The 20660-nt window shown below is 40.5% G+C and overlaps 2 protein-coding genes across 3 annotated transcripts; both read right to left on the bottom strand.

Annotated features, from left to right (window-relative positions):
* Positions 1-3432: 3432 nt before the first annotated feature.
* Positions 3433-9737, bottom strand: LOC308323845 (uncharacterized protein). 2 transcript variants are annotated; one of them, XR_013964850.1, is made up of 8 exons: positions 8800-9737; positions 8551-8642; positions 8081-8144; positions 6458-6679; positions 5899-6037; positions 5596-5692; positions 5072-5158; positions 3433-3909 (listed from the first exon to the last, which is right to left on the bottom strand). XR_013964850.1 is itself a non-coding variant. In XM_080775699.1 (7 exons), the coding sequence occupies exons 1-7, from the start codon at positions 8909-8911 to the stop codon at positions 3843-3845; spliced, it is 657 nt and encodes a 218-aa protein (XP_080631825.1). In that variant the 5' UTR covers positions 8912-9671; the 3' UTR covers positions 3433-3842. The 2 variants fall into 2 exon arrangements, 1 of the variants encoding a protein (XP_080631825.1); XM_080775699.1 differs by lacking the exon at positions 6458-6679 and having other exon boundaries at positions 8551-8641; positions 8800-9671.
* A 7039-nt stretch (positions 9738-16776) lies between these two features.
* On the bottom strand, positions 16777-19960 carry LOC308324022 (uncharacterized protein). Its single transcript, XM_080775916.1, has 6 exons — positions 19892-19960; positions 19259-19585; positions 18722-18823; positions 18172-18245; positions 17251-17345; positions 16777-17152 (listed from the first exon to the last, which is right to left on the bottom strand). The coding sequence occupies exons 1-6, from the start codon at positions 19926-19928 to the stop codon at positions 17125-17127; spliced, it is 663 nt and encodes a 220-aa protein (XP_080632042.1). The 5' UTR covers positions 19929-19960; the 3' UTR covers positions 16777-17124.
* Between the last annotated feature and the right edge of the window lie 700 nt (positions 19961-20660).

Here is a 20660-nt window from a genome sequence, read left to right as displayed (position 1 = left end):
TCTCATCGCCGCAGCGGATCATCTGTTTCCATTTCTTTCATGTCTGCATGTCGTCTCTCACCGAATGCATAAACCTCCTCTATGGCCTTCCTATTCTCCTCTTACCTGGCCTGGCAGCTCCATCTTCAGCATCCTTCTGCCAAAGTGCCCCTCATGTCATCCCTCCTGTATGTCCAAACCATCTCAACCTCGCCTCTCTTGTCTTGTCCCCAAACTAACCTGGCCTGATCCATTTTAATCCTCCAACGGCTATTTTATAGATCAGCTATTTTCTGCAAAGAGATTGGTGTAGAGAAGAGATAAATAGTGGACTAAGGCTATCGCCCGAGTACCTCAGTAAACTATAAGTAGGCTATAGTAACAGCATAACCTGTATAGTAGTACAACGGTGTCACTGCCGACAACGCATGTGTCGGCAAGTGACACCGTCATGCGATGTAAAATGAATGCTCATCATCACCCCTCGTCTTACGAATGGCCCCTAATGGACTCCTGGCCCCAGGAGATTCATCTCAACTGCTTCACAACTGCTTCCCACAACATAATAGAGGTTACACTGTTAAAATCCTGAACTCCAATGAGTGTAATGGGTCCATTCGATTCCACTTGTATCTCCTCGGAGTTCAGGATTTACTGCGTAGAAGAACTGCTGCTACATTTACATTTACAATGTAATGATTACATTTACAATGTAATGATTACATTTAGTAAATGTAATCATTACATTGTAAATGATTTACAATGTAATGATTGGGGGGGGGGTCCACAGATTCTTACCCTATCTTTCTGATGGTCTTTGACACAAAAAGTATGTATGTCAGCCTACACGTTCTTTACTTTGCGTTTAATTAAACAGAACTTTAACATCAGAAGTTCTGATTCAGAACTAAAAAAGTACTGTACTGTACTGTGAATTATACACAAAAGGTTTAATTTGTACATGTGTAGCCTAATATGTATAGATATATGAAAACATTAATGTTTATATAATGTAGCGCAGTCTCAGTTAATTAACATTGAGGATTTTACTAGGAAAAGCTATACAGCAGAAAAATCTCATTCAATATGAAATGCATGATGACAGTCAGTCAGTCAGTCAGATCTAATGGCATGTACCGCAAGCTCTTCATTTAATCCTAGATGCTATTTATAGTGGACTGACCCTAATCATTGTAGCGGAGTTGGCAATTATGTGCCATTGGCCTCTGGAAGGGCTGAATCCCTTGGTTCTACGGTGTTGCTAACGGGCACACAGCATTCCTGATGCTGCTGCTCCCCCAAGTGGTGGAACGTTATAATGCATACACTATGTCATTATTTTAGTTATTTGGCATCGTTCTCCCATTGAACCTTGAACCCTAGCATCACTATGTTGGGGCAAACATTCATTTGGTTTAGAGGGGAAAATGAGCCCTCAGGGCCAACTATAGTTTTAAGAGGTTATAACATGACTGCTACACTGATATTACACAGACTGATTCTATAATATTGTTGATTATTACATGTCTGTCTTTCTTACCTGTTTTTGTGTCAATTTGTCAGGGACAATAAAAAAAGAATGTATCAAGTTGTGAAAACATGAATGCATTTGTATATGGGATTAATAGCCGAGGCTAATTTGCGACCCCAGTCCCTGCATGTTTAGGCCTTTCTATACAAAATCTACCTAGTAAAAAAATTATCAATTACAAAAAGGACATGCATGAATCTCTAGGCTAAACAGAGAAACAAAGCAAAAGAAAAGTTGTAAAAAATAACTGAATTGTTGCTTGTTCTACGAATACATTCTATTAACCCATTTAGACCTGACTACTACTAAATTGTGGACAACTAATGATTCAGCATGTTAAAGGTTTAAAATGCCTAATTGAAAAGGAGCTGATCTATACAAGCTCAAGGATCGGCATTTTTTCTTTTATTCCATTTAAATGGTTTGATTTAAAATGACTAATTTGATTAAAATGTTGACTTTAATAATTAGATTTTCGAAGTGCAGAGATCTCTTCCTTATGGCATGATCTGTGTTGTGTTGTGTTGTGTTGTGCTGTGCTGTGCTGCAACGACGTCGAGTTTGTGGGGGCTATGGGGCTGTAGCCCCCATGAAGAATTAAATAGCCCCTTTTAGCCCCCATGAAGATTTCCGTGGACATTTTATATTAACATTACAGATTTTCTGGGAATTATTGACCCTGTGACTGTCGCAAAATTCCGAAAATTTGAACCTCTCCGCCGGCTGTTCAGAGGTGTTAAAAGTACTCAAATGCTAATCAGGTTTCTTTTGTTTTCACCTAGCCAGGTATTATATGCCTACAGTACAGTGCCCATAGGCGGCGGGTGTGTAAGGCTAGGGAAGGCTTAGCCTTCCCAAAAATTATGCTGGGTATTTTTTTAAATATATATAATATATGTGCGCAGCATTATATAGAAGGCTATTGTGTGTGTAGTGTGTGTGTGTGTGTGTGTGTGTGTGGTGTTGCTGCTCCCTGGTGATCGGGTAGGTAGGCTATACAGCAACTGGCCTAATCAGCAGATTGGCTACCATTGGTATGTCTGTAAACCTCATCCGCTTCCAGTCGCTTTGTAGCAAACAGTAACACGCGCTGGTTTGTTTTGGGAAACAGCAAAACGCAAAATGTATTTTCCAAGGCAAAGATAAAGTAATTCAGAAGAAGAAGCTGTGACTCGGCTGTCAGAACTCAGCACCACCACCAGTGCCCGCACGGTTCACAGTTCACACCACTGCAGCAACACTGACACGTTCAGCGGAGTGACTGCTGGCTCTGTGCCGTCTGTGAAGAGCCATGAGCCGCGACTCCCGGGAGGGGCAGCAACACCGCCGGGTAATCTACACAGACTATAGTGAGACTAAACACACTGACTCAAGAAAAGACCCATATCGTCCAAAATAGGCCAATCAGTCGTTGTCTGTGTATAGGCTAATTCATTGGTAAAAGTACGCTAAATAACTCATTTTTAGACCATTTGGGAAATAAATAAATCCGGCGGCGCGATCTAAGGGTAATGGACACATAACGGACACCCGGGTATAAATGCAATAATTTATTAACAAGAAAATAATGAATATTTACAGATATATGGCATCATGCATAAATTACAATCAACATGAAACATATTTAAAAAAAAATTGACTATGGCGTCTTCTCTCGTGTATCATCAGATGTCCGGCTCCATGCTCGCCTCTCCTTGGAGGCCAGTTGGGTCAAAACAAAGTATACCACATTGTGACAGCTGTAGTGAGTCTACAGTCCACCTGCCTGCTGGCTATATAGCCTGGTTGTGATATGTAGATGTGATTGATATTTGTTTGTTTTTTTAAGTCATTCTATAACACAACGTAATTGAATTTATTTTATGTATTAATTGTATTTTATAAATTACTATGTTATTACTAATTGTATTTATTTGATGTATTACTATGTTATTACTAATTTTACTTCATGCATTACAAATTGTATTTGTTTTATGTATTACTGTTATTACTAATTTTATTTTTTATGCATTTATTTATTTTATGTATTACTGTTATTACTAATTTTATGCATTACTATATTGATAATTTAATTTATTTTATGTATTATTGTCTATATTACCAATTATATTTATTTTATCCATTACTATGCTATTACTAATTTTATTTTATGTATTACTAATTTTAATTTACTTTTATTTTACTATTTTAATTTACTTTTATTTTACTATAATCTATTTTTTTATCGTTCGTTTTATCCATTTATTTATATTATTATCTAGTTATTTATATTAGTTTATTATTTTATTGTTTAGAGCCCTGATTGATCACATCTACATATCACCACTACCAGTCAGGATCTGAGTGACTCAGAACCCTGGTGACCTCCAGATGGAGCCACACAGGAGACCAGCAACGTCCTAAAGAAAAGAAAGAAATGATCATTACTACTTTGTTCATAAAACAATATTGATTGAAATATTTATTAACAGTTTGCAGAATTACAGTACATGTCAAGCACAACAGTCTTTGTATTGAGTTTAACTGTAAGTGGACGACCCAATTAAGCATTACACTTGTTTACAAGAGGGTCCACCATGTTCAATTCATCAAAACATTTAGAGACGTACAAATAAGACACTTCTATATAGTCAAAGAACAGAACAGGAATTCATCATAAAGGAGGTAAAAAGGGAAAATAAACGTATACAGTGAGGGGAAAAAGGGAGTCAAGGGATTCACATGTTGGTAGGGCGTTCCACATTTTGGTGGCATAGGAGTGAAAATAATTTAGTCCCTTGTTTGTGCCAAATCTGGGTTGTACATCGTTCGTTGCACTCCCTCTGGTGTTGTGGGTGTGGACTTCGTTAACATAAAGGAAGTATCTAGACAGGTACATGGGTATCTTGGTGGTGTATCGAATCTTGTGGACCAGACCCATTGCAAGATGCTGTACTCTGTCGTCGACCCTAAGCCATTCCAGCCTGTCAAAGTGGGCAGGAGTGAGGTAGGTTCAGGGGGTGAGGCCAAGTAGGAGCCTGACCAGTTTGTTTTGGGAGGTCTGGAGCCTAGTTTTAAGGGCCTTTGAGGTGCTGTGGTACCAGGAGGTGCATGCATAGTCAAAGAAACCTTGTACGAGGGCTCCTGTTAAGGTCTTCAAGGTGTTTTTGTTGACCAGTGAGGAGATCCTGTAAAGGAATCTTGTTCTTTGGTTGACTTTTTTGATTACGTTGGTGGCCATTTTATTACCGGAAAGATTAGCCTCCAGGATGGAACCTAGGTAGGTAATTTCATCTTTACGTGTGATAACATTGTCACCAACTCTAACCAAGAAGCCATTTGCCTTGCTGAGATTACTATTAGATCCAAAGAGAATGGATTCAGTTTTTCCCAGGTGTAAAGATAGTTTGTTATCAGCGGTGCAGATTCTACAGAGTTCAGAGCCGAGGGCCTTTTCAACCTGCAGTTTGTTCCTGTCCGAGACTAGCAGTGCCGAGTCATCTGCGAACAGGAACAAGTTGCAGTCACAAGCTGATGTCATGTCATGATCATAGTGTGTGTGCGCGTGTGTTGTATAGTTACCTTGCTGTGATGCAACTCCAAAGGTGATCAGAAATAGTTGCTCCATCGGCTAGAAACGTGCTCTTCACCGGCATGATGATCTTGTTCCTAAAAAAAAAAGTCTATAGTCAACCCTAACGGATTACAGAACATGATATAAAAAAACACAACTAGAAGGATTTAGGCCTGTCACAATTACCTAATCGCCAAGTATTTGAGATACTTTTTTAGAGTGATAATCGTCTCCATGTTGAAAATGTTCATATATTGTCAAACATTTTAAAGAAATAATGCAAGCAACCGATCTACAAGCTCTAAATGGGTCACTTTGTAATTTACTTCTTTTTTTAGTGTATAAAGTTATTGAATTATGCCATGTGCATCTTTTTGTTTACAAAGCCTACAAAAGCCAAAGTTTTATTTAGAATGTTAGTATGACACAATTAAATTGTTACTTGTAATTTATTTGAGCGACAATTAAATCAGCCATTATAAAACCTTAAATTCTGACAGGCCTAAACAGGTTCCAGTGACGTCTACCGAACCTTCTAGCTCCGTCCGAGCCTCCCAGTGACCCAGAAGTCATCAGCGGAAACACCCGGGGAAAGCTTCGGATCTCGGGCATCGGCTGAGATCTCCATTCTAACAAAGAACGAAAGACACACACCCCAAATTAGCTTTGCTGTGTGTGTGTGTGTGTGTGTGTGTGTGTGTGTGTGTGTGCGTGTCCTGTCACAACATACACATGCACTTACAGTAACGTTTAAGAATAGGGATCGACCAATTATCGGCAACGGACGATTATTGGCTTTTTACGAAGCCTAAAAAAGCCCTAAAGCGGTTCGTACCGTTGAGTTCCTCACTGAGAAGACCCAGGTCCGAAGTCCTCCAGCGTCTACCCAGATCTCCGTCCTCCCATCCATGGACAGACCTGCAGATCTCCATCTCTAGAGGCTCCAGCCTCCAGCTGTGTCTATGATCTCCATCCTGAGAGAGAAAGAAACCATTAGCTCTACAAGCTCACAACACGTTGCAGTGTGAGCTTGTAGATCTGCTATTTTTGCTGAACGGAATAGGGATGCTGGGGTTGAAGTGGTTAACAAAAGTGTCAAAGACTTTGATTAGCTTGGAAAGCTGACAGACATTCAACCAGAGTGCCACTAGGAGGCATCAACACATGTACAGTCCTCAACATCTTTTGTAATTTGTATTAAAGTTGTTACAAAGACCAAGAGGCACGCTCATGATATGAGATATTGACTCTCAAACTATTGTGCAGAGTCATTTAGATTTATCCTAAAATATTTAAAACATTTGGATTACTGTAAATGATGCCATTCTTCATACCATAACAGTACAAAAGCAGTTATCCATCCTCAGAAACAAGCAAGAACTATTCCTACTCACAGCTCATCAGAGTCCTCTGAGGAAGCCCCCGGGGGGGGGGGGGGGGGGGAGCTTTTGTCCAGGGAACATCAGATCGCCTATCGATATCTCCATTCTAACAAAGAAAAAAAAACACACCAAATTAGCCTTTCTGTGTGTGTGTGTGTGTGTGTGAGTATGTGTGTGTGTGTGCACTCCCTGTCCAGCAGCCGCGTTCCAGCGACGTCTACCGCGATCTTCATCCTAACAAAGAAAGATTGATTAGAGTGACCAAGAGCCAGATATATATTCTATCCTGTCACAACATATATACATAAAACTTTTATTTATAGAGAACATTTAAACAGAAGCTAAACATATCACTTACAGTAATAAACGTTTCAGTTAGGGTTCTTTTTGACAGGCCTAACAGGGTCTTACTTTGAGTCGTCTTCAGAGGAATGCAGATTCCTGGAGAGACCTGCAGTACATCTGGAAGAAAGACATGGCCGTTATAGTCTATGAATGGCTTCATAGAAAAGAGCTTCGCACATCACTCCCTTGTTGTTGCCAATAGTCTGGATAGTCTATACTTCTTATTCTTGATGACAATTGTTTATGAATTTGATGCATTACTATGTGTTGTTCACACGTGATCAATTAGGGTCATAGGGTATCTTGCGGTGAAGCTGGACAGAACACTGTCCTTTAAACAACACCCGACAGCGTCAAGAGAAAGACCACCGCCTGTGCCGCACCGATACGGCGTCCAGCCGGCACCGAGGCTCTGGTGTTCCCCACCGCTGAGTACTGTGCCCCAGTCTGGAGCCGTAGCCCTCATGTTGGTTTTGGGGCTTTTTATGCCTTTACTGATAGTGAACAGTATATAGACAGGAAAGGGGGAAGAGATGGGGAGTGACACGCGGCAAAGGCCGTCGGGAGTCGAACCCGCAGCACGCCGTCCGGCTGGCTTGGCAGCATAGGTCCGAAAACTAAGATCATTATCTGTTGCTCCTCATCTTCTGCTATTACTGTACAAAAGCATTATTCAACCTGTTCTGTTGTACTGTTCTGCATGTTTCTACACCATACTGTCCATGCCTAACAGGAACAAACTTTTCAGTATCACCCGTATTGCTTCCAAAATCATCGGACTTCCTACACACACACTTTCTGATATGAACAATAACGCCATCACACGACTAGCACTCTCGATATCAAATGACACTGACCACCCTCTGTATCGTTTCTTTAACCTCATGCCATCTGGACAAAGATACAGAACCTTGCCATGGAAAAAGGTCCGTTTTAGTAGGAGTTTTGTCCCCTCAGCCATCGCGGCATTAAACAAACTGCCCCGCCGATAGGATGGTTCTGTACACAGCTTGTGGGGACCTCATGTTTTGTACTGTCTTGGTGTTATGTGCTCTGTGTTGTTTTAATGTGGGTGTTGAACTGTTGAACAGATTGTGAAGACAAATATCCTTCGGGACAATAAAGTTATTATAAAAAATATATAATAATATATAAAATTATTATTAGGTGCCCAGACAGTTGAGCTAACCATCCGGGCCATTAAATATTTAATTGCAATTTATTTGAGCGACAATAATTGTCCAGTAAAAAGAAACCTCATAATCGTGAAAGGCCTAGAGCGGTTCTTACTGTGCGGTTCCTCACCGGGCAGGCCCAGGTCCGAAGTCCTCCGGCATCTACACAGATCTCCGTCCTAAGAAAGAAATAAGGACTAAATTAGCTTTTTTTGAGCTGCATATTCAGAACCACTTAAACCCTCTAAAGATTTGATAAAACAGACCTTTAAAGAGAGCATTTGGTATATCCTCCGATTTCACTCTATACAAATTGATTTGCCAAACATAGCAGATCTACAAGCTCACAACACGTTGCAATGCGGTGTGAGCTTGTAGATCTGCTAATTTGGCTGAACGCTCCCCCCAGAATAGAGATGCTGGGGTTGAAGTGGTTAAAAAAAAAGTGTCATTAAGACTTTGATTCGCTTGGAGAGCTGACAGACATTCAACCAGTGCCACTAGGAGGAATCATACTGCCATGCTATACTTCGTACCATAACAGTACAACAGATATCCATCCCAACAAGAAATATTCCAACTCACAGCTCATCAGAAGTCCTCAGAGGAAACGCCCGGGAGGGAAGCTTTGGAACGGATCTCTGTCCTTCCACGACGTCTACCACGACCCATCCACCCTAAGAAAGAAAGAACGAAAGATTAATTTAAGTGACCAAGAGCCAGATATACGTACATTGTGTCCTTTCACATCATACACAAAATGTATAGAGAACATTTAAAACAGAAGCCGACCATACCACTCACAGTAATAGAAAAGTCTAAGTGGTTTCTTACTTTGAGCCGCCTTCAGAGCCCCCCATGCAGATTCATCCATGGACAGCGAGAACTGCAGATGTCCACCTGTAGGGGCTCCGGTTGAGCCTCGCAGCATCTGGAATGAAGACATTATGGTTATAGTCTATGAATAGCTTTGCACATCACTCACTTGTTGCTGCTGCCAATAGGAATTTGTGATGTCTGTGTGGCGACAATTGCTGTGTGTCTGTTTTTTTATAATACATACAATTTAAGGTACCCAAAGTTGCTTCACAAAACAGTAAAAACAAATTTATTTGAAAATAAACTAGATTAAAAAGGTTCAAAACTAGAATTTTTTGGCATGTTTGTGAAGCTTTTTGGTTCCACACCAGTAACTGCTGTTCAACACTAACAGCTACATCCATGACCTCCCTGCAACAACATCAATGAAGTATGGCTATGCAGACGACCCGAGTACTGTGTCCCAGTCTGGAGCCGTAGCTCTCATGTCAAGAAGCTGGATGCTGCCCTCAACACCGGATGGGCCACCCCAAACAAACTGCCTGCCTGTTCTCGCTGGAATCACTCCAACAGAGGTCAGACGAGAAGCAGCCACGCTGGCCCTCACCGGGAAGGCACAGCTGAGTGAATCCCAGCCATCTCCTCCACAAGGTCGTCAGAGACACCACAGCACACGTGCCTCAAGTCACGGTGCCCTTTGCCACAACACACACACACCAAGTCACGGCGACCTTTGCCACAGCACACGTGCCTCAAGTCACTGTGCCCCTTTGCCACACAGGCCCAGGAACTGCTCCACACAACACCAGCTGACACCTCCAAGGCATCCTGGGTGAAGGCAAGACAGAGGGACCAGTGGAATACATCGAGGACCCTAAATATGTTCTTTGCCAGCACCTCCCCTGCAAGGAGTGGACAACCCTCAAAGCAGAAGTGGGACATCTCCGACAGTGCCTACTGTGAATGCGAGGATCCACTACAGACTGTGGAACACGTAATGACCATTTGCCCCAAATACCGGCCACCGAATGGTGATCGTGGCTTAGGTGACCTAGACAATGACACATTGTACTGGCTTGCTGCAACAGAGCTGAAGTTCTATGGACATACGGCAGAAGATGTTTAAGAAACTTATTTTTGTAATTTCTTCATTTTTTCGGCAAACCTTTGTGGCATTTAATTTATGGAACATGTGGATGTTTCTTTATTTATTGGTTAAGTTTTAGTGCCACTTGTGGCATTCTTTGAAATGTATTGACACGTTTGATATATGTTTTTGTTAGGGATGTCCGATATTATCGGCCGATAAAGGCATTAAAAATGAATAACCCTAACCCTTAATTTTACTTTATTTATTCTTTTACATTAAAAATATCTACAAGCTCACAATACGACACATGTGAGCTTGTGAGAGATTAGATCATTTTAGATGAGACATTTTGCATAATGAGTAATTATTAATAATTACTTTTGGTATTTTAAGTACATTTTATACCAAAACCTTTGTACCTTTACTCGAGTACATGTTGAATTGTAACGGAGTATTTCTTCTATATTGCAGTATTGCCTACTTTTATTTAAGTAAAAAGTTTGAGTTATGTTTCCACCACTGGAAAAAGCCTGCATATAATATATATATATATATATATATATATATATCGGTATCTGTTGATATCGGCAATTAGGAGTTGGACAATATCCAACACTGACTGTCGGACATCCCTTGATTTGTGTGATTTTTGTGTAGCTTTTAGTGAGTTTGTTTTGTGAACGACCAAAGAGCACACCCAGTATGTATCACAAGGCTATTCCACCAGTCAGGTGTACTTATATCTACATCTCATAAGCGGCCATGAACTAAACACTACAGATATCACAATTTGACTTTGGCAGCAGCAAGAAACGACTGATATGCAAAGCTCTTCAGCCATGCTTCTCTCTATACAAACACTCATAATGTCCACATGAACATCTTAGCAGCCATGATGGGGTAGTTCACACAGGAGACCAGGTTCAGTGTTCCAGCAGCATCTACGGTCATCTCCATCTACATCTAGAAAGAAAGAAAGAAAGACATCAGAAGCTGACCATATCACTCACAGTAATAGAAACATTACAGGAACTGTTCCCGTCGCAGGTTTATGATGTCCATGTGTGGTCCAGCGCTATGGAATGCACTTGCTAATAAAAGTACTTAAAATATTGCTTTGATGCTTATATCAATTAAGCTGTTTTTGTATTAGCAAACACACGGACAGGCCTCTTTCATACTGGAGTAATTCATTTACAGACATCAGTAAAACGTGACGTGACGTCCATATTTAGAATACAACATGTAGCGGACCCAGCTGGCCTTTTAAGGATAAAGTCTGAACTGATGAAGTTGCTTTATTCATAGATCAACGTAGAACTGGGACAGAAACAAAATACAATGTATCAATGGTCATAAATCACTACAATATAATCCATAAACTGTTCAAATCTCAGGCACATACTTTTTCCATATGTAACCAAGTGTACCAAAGGATTTACTTTTGTATGACTACGCCACCTTGATAGTTCAAGGAATTATCTAGACCAGTAAACTGGGTTCCCCACAAAATGCAAGTTTGTTATAATGACTTGAGACTTTGTTCCACAAAACGGAAATGTATTAATCATTTAAGATTATGAATACAAAAACATCTATTATCATATATATATATACGGCGAATACAAAACGTTTAATATCATGTATATATATATAAGGCGAACAATCTCTTAAAAGCAGGTGCAACACTATTGATAAAAGGGGGAGGCGAGGTTACATTTGGAGCCAGTGGGGCCAATAGGCAAAATAGTTAAAAGGCTAATAAGGGTGAGCTAACCAGCTAGAAAAACACACTAACCAATAAAACGACTAAGAAGCTAAAATACTAATCACACGCACAGCAAAGCACAGCACACAGCATACATGGAAACAACAGGAGCGACACCGTGAAAAGAGGTGCACAGCCAAACCTTAAAGGTATTATGACATTATTTTTAACATAATTTTAACAACATTAAAAGTCTTGGCCATGGTCCTTCAAACGTGTCTAAAAAGTTTGAAATTTTTTTGAACACTCCAGTATTTCTTGCCAGGAGTTTTTGTGTGTATGTAATATGCATCCTGAGAAGGCATAGAAAAATACATTATTTTAGCCTGTAGATGTCGGTAATTCCCCCTTTCCTGTCAATCACTACCCAGCTCCGCCCCCCCCCCACCCCTCAAGCCCTCCATACCTCTCCGCCCCCCTCAGAGAAAGGGACTGTTCTTTTTTTTTTCCTTTACAAGTTCACAGCATCTCAGCCATAGCAACGCTGCCAGTGCCAACGCACGCAACTTCTTCTCCTTTTATAACTATTTGTTTATAGTTTATATAAAATGTTATTTATAATAAGACTATCACTGCATGTATGTACTGAGGGGATGGACAACAACATGTATTCTCTGCTGCAAAAGGAGAGGAGACTGGAGCAACACGGACATTTAGAGCCTTTTATTAAGGTGCTGAGTATACAAAACGACTAACGTTTCGACCTTGCGGTCTTCATCAGAGTCCACTCTGATGAAGACCGTCCGCAAGGTCGAAACGTAAAAGGCTCAAAATGTCCGTGTTGCTCCAGTCTCCTCTCCTTTTGCAACTTTGATGTCCCTGCACCTGTGAAGCACCGGATCAGCCGTTTTAGGCTTGAGGCGCGTTGGTAGACTCCCTTTGTAACATGTATTCTCTATTCAACGTCATCGTACGAGCAACAGTTGGTAAACAAATAAGGCACGTTCGGAAATACCGCACCGGAGCGCACTCGCCTATTAGTTTGCATTGCACAGTGGGCTTAGTGCGCTATTTCCGAACGCGCCTATGAAACTCCTGCAATATCTCACCCCACGACCACGTCGACATAAACTTGTGTAATGTCATCGTCATCGATATCATAGCCTACTCAATGACTATAGCCTATCATTATTCGCCATACTTTTAACGTGGATTATATCACACGAGCGTTGGCTGCGCGTTGCTATTCCACTGTATCGCATTACAAGAACAATAATGAGCACATGCAATCTACAACAGCTGGTGCACGCCACGAATCAAAGATTAATAATAGTCAAACACACAGCTAATGCGGGTAGTGGCAGTGATTTACTATAAATTAAAAGTAGGCTACCATGAAGCATTTCGGAGTGCTGCAGGCGATTGATTTTTTATTGTGAGTCCACTCAAATAGTACTGCACAACAATTTAACACAAATCATTGCAGTATAAATACTTATAGTTGGGATTGGGACACGAATGCTTGGTATTGCTCCTGGGTTCATAAAAAGTTTGGTTGCAAATCCACTCTGAACTTGTCCGAGATTTGAAAAACTTTCTGGGGTGAAATGATGTGCGCACACCAAGAGTCCCTTCTTTGACAACTTGGTTGGAACGTTACCGTCAAAAATAAAATGCATCCACCTAGAGCGTGAATCTTCATCTAGGCCAGTTGGTGGAAAGTGCAAGGACTTGTGTTGATTGACACAGCCGACAACGGAGCAGATTGCTTTTTCTCTAGAAGCCATTATTATTATTATTATACTGAAACAAAGTCGCGGACAGAATGAGGAAGAAGAGAGGAGAGCAGGTGGAGGAGAGGAGAGGGGCGGGGATGAGGAGGAGGGGGGCGGGTAGTAGAATTGGTAGACAGGGAGCAGAGGAGAGGGGGCGGGGTTTAGCGTTACATTACGTAGGCCTCCGCCGTCCAAGCCACGAGTCATATTTGCATAATTATTCACAAAAGTCCAGACAGCGGAGAATACACTGAATGTTCAAATTTGGGTTTTTTTTGGTGAAATTGATGTCAAGAAAAGCCAAAGAACACAAAATATCTACAAAAATGTGTTTTAAATGTCACAATCCCTTTAATCGTGGGCTAACGTGAGATCCCAGTGGTAGCAACCCCTACGGCCAGTCAGCTAAATCGTCAATCGGTTCTCTTCGGCGTCCATATGAAATACTCGCCACCATGGGGGGGGGGGGGGGGGGGGGGCAACAAATTAACAAAAGGAAACAGCTCAACAGAAAACAAACGAAATGGCTCAAAATAAACTTAAACTAACCAAAACAAAACAAACTAAAACAAAACAGCAGTGGCTATATCTAGGGAAATGGAGACAAACACCCATTTAGTATAATATCACAAAACACAGCATCCAGTCAGAGCACCAAATTGTTTACATGTATATGTACCTTCAAGTGTCTGTGTTCTGCCATGTTATCCTTCTTGTAAGTACATGGACTCGTCAACAGTGACCGAAAACCTGGGTAGTAACAAAAATAATTAAAATGCTATATACACACACATCTATATACACATACGCACACAATTAATGCATCATGTCACTCACCCGGTCAGGGAAGAGAAAAGAACAAACAACCTGGGTCGCAAAACCCACAGCTGACACCACCAAAACAAGCTGACATTTGGTTGCCGGCTGGGCATTTAAATACGTGATGACGATTGACGCAGTGTGTGAGGCTGCTGCGACGGTGGCCCCAAAGGCTCATTTACAGCCGGCTACACATACATCAGTAAAGTACATTACACAATACATGAACAACATTCTGCATATATTCAACAATAATACCAATAACAGTGCAAGCGAATCAATAAAATACCTTGTCCCCCTTTCCAGCTAGGTGCTATGTTGTGTGTGTGTGTGTGTGTGTGTGTGTGTGTGTGTGTGTGTGTGGCATCAATAGTTCCATGGTTAGTTGGCATTTGACCGTTCCTTTGGCCTTCCTTTCCTTAGCCATCCACATAACCAACCAACTTTAGCCACACCATTTGTGTGCTGTCTGTTTCAAGTCTTCTCTGTACTGAGGCAGCATTTCCTTGTTTTTAACCCCATGCAGTGCCACAGCTGAGCTGAGTCCCAATCATCTGATTCACATCAGCTGTGATCAGTTAAACACATGCGTGTGGGAGGTACATACAAGGTACGCTTCCCGTGCCCTTTCGTATGTGAATGTATGCACCAAGGAAGGAAAAAAGAATACACACAGACTTCTATCTTGCTAGTAATATTCTCAGTGTGTGTAATGAGTATGTGTACCTGGGACATATTATTTCAGATGACCTCTCTGATGACAGGGACATTTTTAGACAACGTAGAAAGCTATATGCTCAAGCAAATACACTGTCGCAAGTTCAGCATGTGTTCTGTACCTGTGAAAATCACACTTTTTAAGGCATATTGCACATCCTTGTATACTGCTCATTTGTGGTGTATAAGCAAGAGAGCATGAGATAACTCAAGGTCGCATATAATGATAGTATGATGAGGTCTGCTGCTATGGAGCTCCAAGAAGCTCCAGTGCTAGTTTGTAAGTGTCGGGTTCCAACTTGCCCTGAAGTTTTGAAGAAACTTGATTAAAAATGTACAGTGTAGAGCAACTGAGTCAGAAAATGTCATCATTACTGCAGTTTGTATAGATTATCTTCCAAATTGTGGAAGCACTGGCAGACTTGTCTGCATGCTAGACATTGAAAAACTATTTTGTAATTTTTTTGTACTGTATTTTGTACTGTATTTTACTTTTCTGTGATATGGATCTCCCTGGGTATGAAATAAAGCATTGATTGAATAATACATAAAATACAGGGCAATTGAGGAAAATAAACAAAATGTGGCATAGGCCTACTGTAAGAGACCTCGATAGGATAGGCCTAGTCAATAGTAGCTAAACATCATGTAGGCCTACTCTACTGTATGTATGAAACAAGAATAATATGTAAATTATGAAAAGGCCACTCTATGTGTGTAGGGGTGCATTACCAAACCGAGGGCCTTGGACCAGATGCCCAAGAGCTTAAGTGACCCCTAAGCTCTTGGTAATGGGGAAGAGAAGATTACTGTATATGTTTCCGCCCCTGTGTTATCTGTTTATGTGTAATGTGTTTGTCTGTCTGGAAATCTCACAAACTGCTGGTCGGTTCCTAATTTCTTAGGCCAAGACATGTTTCACATAATTGTGTACAGTATGTGTATTTATTTTATATTGTGTTTCAATGATTTCATTATGGAGGTCAGTGTCGGTCGGATGGGACTGAAACCTTACCCATGGAGTAAGCCTATTCTGTTCCAAAAGTATTTTGTTCCTATAGTTAGTACAATTCGGCATTGCATTTTTCATTTATAGGTATAAGACACAACAGCATAATATGCTGAGGTCCCTATGTTAGTATGTGTGGTCTTTTGTCTTTTCAATAATTTCAGTGCTTTGCATGCAAGAAAAGCTACATGCAGCAACATACACATAATACCTGAGCACCGTGACCGACCCAAAACAAAGAAAAATCTTAACTAGGTACAGACTCAGTGAGCACAGTCTCGCAATCGAGAAAGGCCGTCATAGGCAGACCTGTATCCCGAGAGAAGACAGACTATGCACCCACTGCACACAAAATGAAGTGGAAACCGAGCTACACTTCCTAACCATCTGTCCATTGTACCAAGACATCAGAGACACATACTTCCCACAGATTACAACCACACACAGAGATTTTGAAAACATGACCAATGGCAAAAAACTCCCATATATGCTGGGTGAAGTACAACAATGTGCAAACACAGCAAGATTTGTGAGTTGCTGTGATAGGAGAAGGATATCAAATGGAACACAACCACCCTAAAGACTAATCATTGTGTATATTCCTACCTGTATCGAGTGATCTTGGTACATAGAAGTTGATCTATTGAAGATTCTGACCTTCAAAGTACATATTTTTTGTTTTGATTGTATTGCTGTATTGTTGTATTGTTCTTTCTGCTTTGGCAATGTAAACGTATGTTTTCTCATGCCAACAAGTTTACAAAGTGTGTAGGAGCCAATTCCTTATATTCAATTATATAATTTTTTTATTGGCCCATTAACTTCCAAAATTCCACAAAACGTCAGTCAAAATAGAACTGTTTATTAAATAAAAAAGAGTTAAGAATACAATATGTGTACATAGCCTATACAATGTGTACAATACTACTACTCTGAAAAGCAGCTACTTTTACTCTTTCGTGTACACAAGACAACAATAAAGATCACCTTGTAACCTTGTATGTACGGAAGTGCTAGTGAATGGAAAATGCACTGATTTAAAGCTCTGGCAAAAAAGAATTATCCTCTGCTTGATTCTCGCCTTGATGTCTAGCACATGGCCTAAATGCAGGCATAAGATCTGCACACACTCTCTGTGAAATGGAAAATAAAGAACATAAATGATAAATAAAAAAAACCAGGAGCACATGTGGAAGCAGCCAACCAGGTGAAGCTCATCCCTCTAACGACGTCCACGCTGCTGCCTCTTCCTGAATGGTGACGAGAACACAACCAGTAATATCACAGTATGAGCATCACACAGCCAACACAACAACCAATCAATACACTCTTGATTATGAGGTCATACTTTTGAGATTGTGCTGTAGATGGTATCATGACATCATATGTATCCTTCCTAGTGCCTGGTTGGAGGCTCTGATAGGTGGAGTCTGGACCTGTGGTCTGACACATACAGTATACAGTAGAGGAACAGGGAATGTTTTATTGGTCAAATTTGTACACACCCAGAATTTAACCATCCTAACTGTCCTGGAAACAGTTATGGTGTCTTGATAAATGAGACCATTGTGTGTGTGTGTGTGTGTGTGTGTGTGTGTGTGTGTGTGTGTGTGTGTGTGTGTGTGTGTGTGTGTGTGTGTGTGTGTGTGTGTGTGTGTGTGTGTGTGTGTACATGTGCGTGCGCGCGTGCATGCGTGCGTGCGTGTGTGCCCTCATCAAACCCTGTACACTCAAGACACTGCCCCCGCTGCCACCCTTAGATCTCCATACATGGAGCTGACCTGTTCTGACTTTCCATATGTTGATCTGTCCTCCTCAAACCCTGTACACACACGCTCCACATATGGCCAGTACATCATTCATTCCATATGTTGATCTGACCCCCCATTCCAAAGTACCAGCGCTCGCCCAGCAGTCTGCTGTCACCCAGGGATATGTTGATCTGACCCCCCATTACATTAATCTAATCTAATCTAAACCTTAATTATAGATTCAATATGATAATCTAATATTTAGATATCATCATATTCTTTTTTTAAAACTGCATCCACCCATATGGAGCCATTAGATTAGACAGTTAGACAGTGATACCAATAAATCAAATAATGTGGAGGTAGAATGAAATATAGAGAGAGACAATGTTTTTGACAGCTTGGTGGTAGAGTGAATATTCATGTTTGGTCCATAAATTACGTGATATCCATTAAATTATATTAAACACTTACAGTACCAGTTACTTCATTTGGTACGTTGCTTGAATGATAATTACCTGATCATCTGATTGATTGGCAGCTGTCTGGTCATGTCCAGCCATCATTTGATGAGATGAAATATCCAGAGTGCCTACAGTAAAAAGCATGGAATTAGCATCAAGTAAAACATATTGCCTTTATAAGGAATGTTGCTCAACATTGTCTGGACCAAAAAATGTGTTGCAATATTATTATAAGAATATTGTGTCATATCAAGTCCTGAACAATAGAACATATTATTGGGTCCCCGTGCAAAGGACCTGGTTGAATTTAAATTGTGTGATGTTTCACTTCAAGCTGGCATAAAGCGGTATTTCTTGATTTAAACACACACGCACGCACACACACACACGCACGCGCACACGCGCACACGCACACACACACACACACACACACACACACACACACACACACACACACACACACACACACACACACACACACACACACCAGCACTTTCCTTTTAATAATATAATGAACATACTGCAACAGCTATGAGAAAGTAAGAAACACATAATGATGCTAATGCATATAATAATATAATATAATAATAATAACCACATTTACCTTTTCTCCTAGTGCAAATAAGAACGACGAGCATGATCACAGAGCACACCAACAGTAAGCCCTGTACAACCACTACAATGACAAGTGGATCCAACTTCTGACCTGGAATCAGAGACAAAAAATTGAGTAAAAACAGTTTATGACTGAAAATATATCCTTTTACATCTACTATACAATATGAATATATGCAATCATATAGATTGTAATATATGAATTCAATTTCTGACTTTCACAATGTTTCCAAAATCACAATCATTCAAAAGTTAACAAAGTAACATTTTACCATACAAATTACAAATAAAATGGCAATGTCAGTATTGTGGAAAACCACTATCAGTCTGTTTCTGGAAGAAACTTTTGATGATCTCAGAACTTGTGTACACATGTGTGACCTTTGTCTGCTTCATACTCTTGCAAATGGTGGTGATAAAATACAATATGAGTGCATTCAAGGTAGAGGAAAATGTCATAAAGTTATTTGATCACTTCTACATATTTTCTTATTTTTGTTCTGTTAAATAGAAATAATTATCCTACTTATCTCCAGTTGAGCTCTTTTGCCAAAGAGAATCTCTCCACATGCAGCCACAGCACAGTAGTACATCCCAGCATCAGAGGAGACGACACTGTCCTTGTAGAGACTGTAAACACATCTCTGTGGACCTGAACCAGCACATCCTCCACTCCTGAACCAGTTAGATGAAACCATGTGAGGAGACTCGTTCGATCGGAACCAGAACACCTTGGATCCTGCAGAACACTGGTCACCATCATCTCTACTCTCAGACAGAAAACTGCACTGAAGGGTTGCTGGGTCTCCAAGAGCGACTGAAGTCTGGTGAATGGCCCCCACTTGCACTTGCTCTGTGAATAGAATATAATACAATAGAATCTAATAGAATGCTTCGCTTGTGTGATGTTTGTATTCTTCTGTGTGTATTGTAACAGTGTTGCATGCTGCTGTCTCATGGCCAGGTGACCTTTGGAAAATAGATGTTTATTTCAGTATTTTCATATCAAAAGATGATGAAATGTCAGTCTGGTAATGTGGTGAGATGCTATAGTCCGACATATACAATCAAACTACAGTTTATAGGTTTTTGTGTTTTGCTAATGCACATAAGTGGTAAAGATATCAGAATAAGATATAATACATGTGGAATACTGTACCTTTTACAACCAAATATGTGCCTTCTTTAAATGCCATACTAAATGACGTTCCTACTGCACAGAAGTATGTTGCTTCATCCTCTTTTCTGATATTTGTGATGGTTAGACTGAAGTCAGCGTAGCCTATGTTCACAATGAAGCGTGAGTTGTTAAACTGTCCATGTAAATAAGCGGAGGCAGAAACCTGTTGCAGCATACGTCCAGGACTTTGCTTATACCAGTAACGCACTGTTCCTGTATTTTGTGGGCATCGTAAAGTGATGGTTTCAGTGACTCCGACGATTCTCAAAAGGATCTTCTGTGGAACGTCACTCATGGCTGAATAATAGGAAAGAAAAAACTAAAAGAATGACCAGTTCAAAGATAGAAAGTGAAAAAGAAAAAAATTGAATTTTCAGGTAAAGCAAAAACACAAATAAAAGAATAAGATAGTTTTTCATCTAGGTTTGATAGGCTAATTTGCAGTCAATGCAATGGAGTATACAATAATATATTATCTACCGTCGAGTAGAATAGCTTATTCTGGTACAATAGCAGTTGTACTTACCTACTGTTGTAAGAAGAAGCAGAACTAATTTGCCAATCATGGTGTTGACAGAAAGCTGTTTCAAATGGAAGCTTTTGTCTGATGATCAAGGTTTAAGTGGTAGCCTCTTGGGTAGCCTCATAGAGTATTGGGTAGCCTACATGAAAGTTGCACTTCCTGACTGTGAAACCTGGCCAGCCCACAACCCGGCCTTATGACTCTACTTACTTGCTGAAAAGACCA

This window comes from Protomyctophum bolini (genome assembly GCF_963924005.1).
Source record: "Protomyctophum bolini genome assembly, chromosome: 11".
Lineage (NCBI taxonomy): Eukaryota > Metazoa > Chordata > Actinopteri > Myctophiformes > Myctophidae > Protomyctophum > Protomyctophum bolini.
The sequence above is the reverse complement of the archived record's forward strand: the minus strand, read 5'-3'. Positions and strand labels throughout refer to the sequence as shown.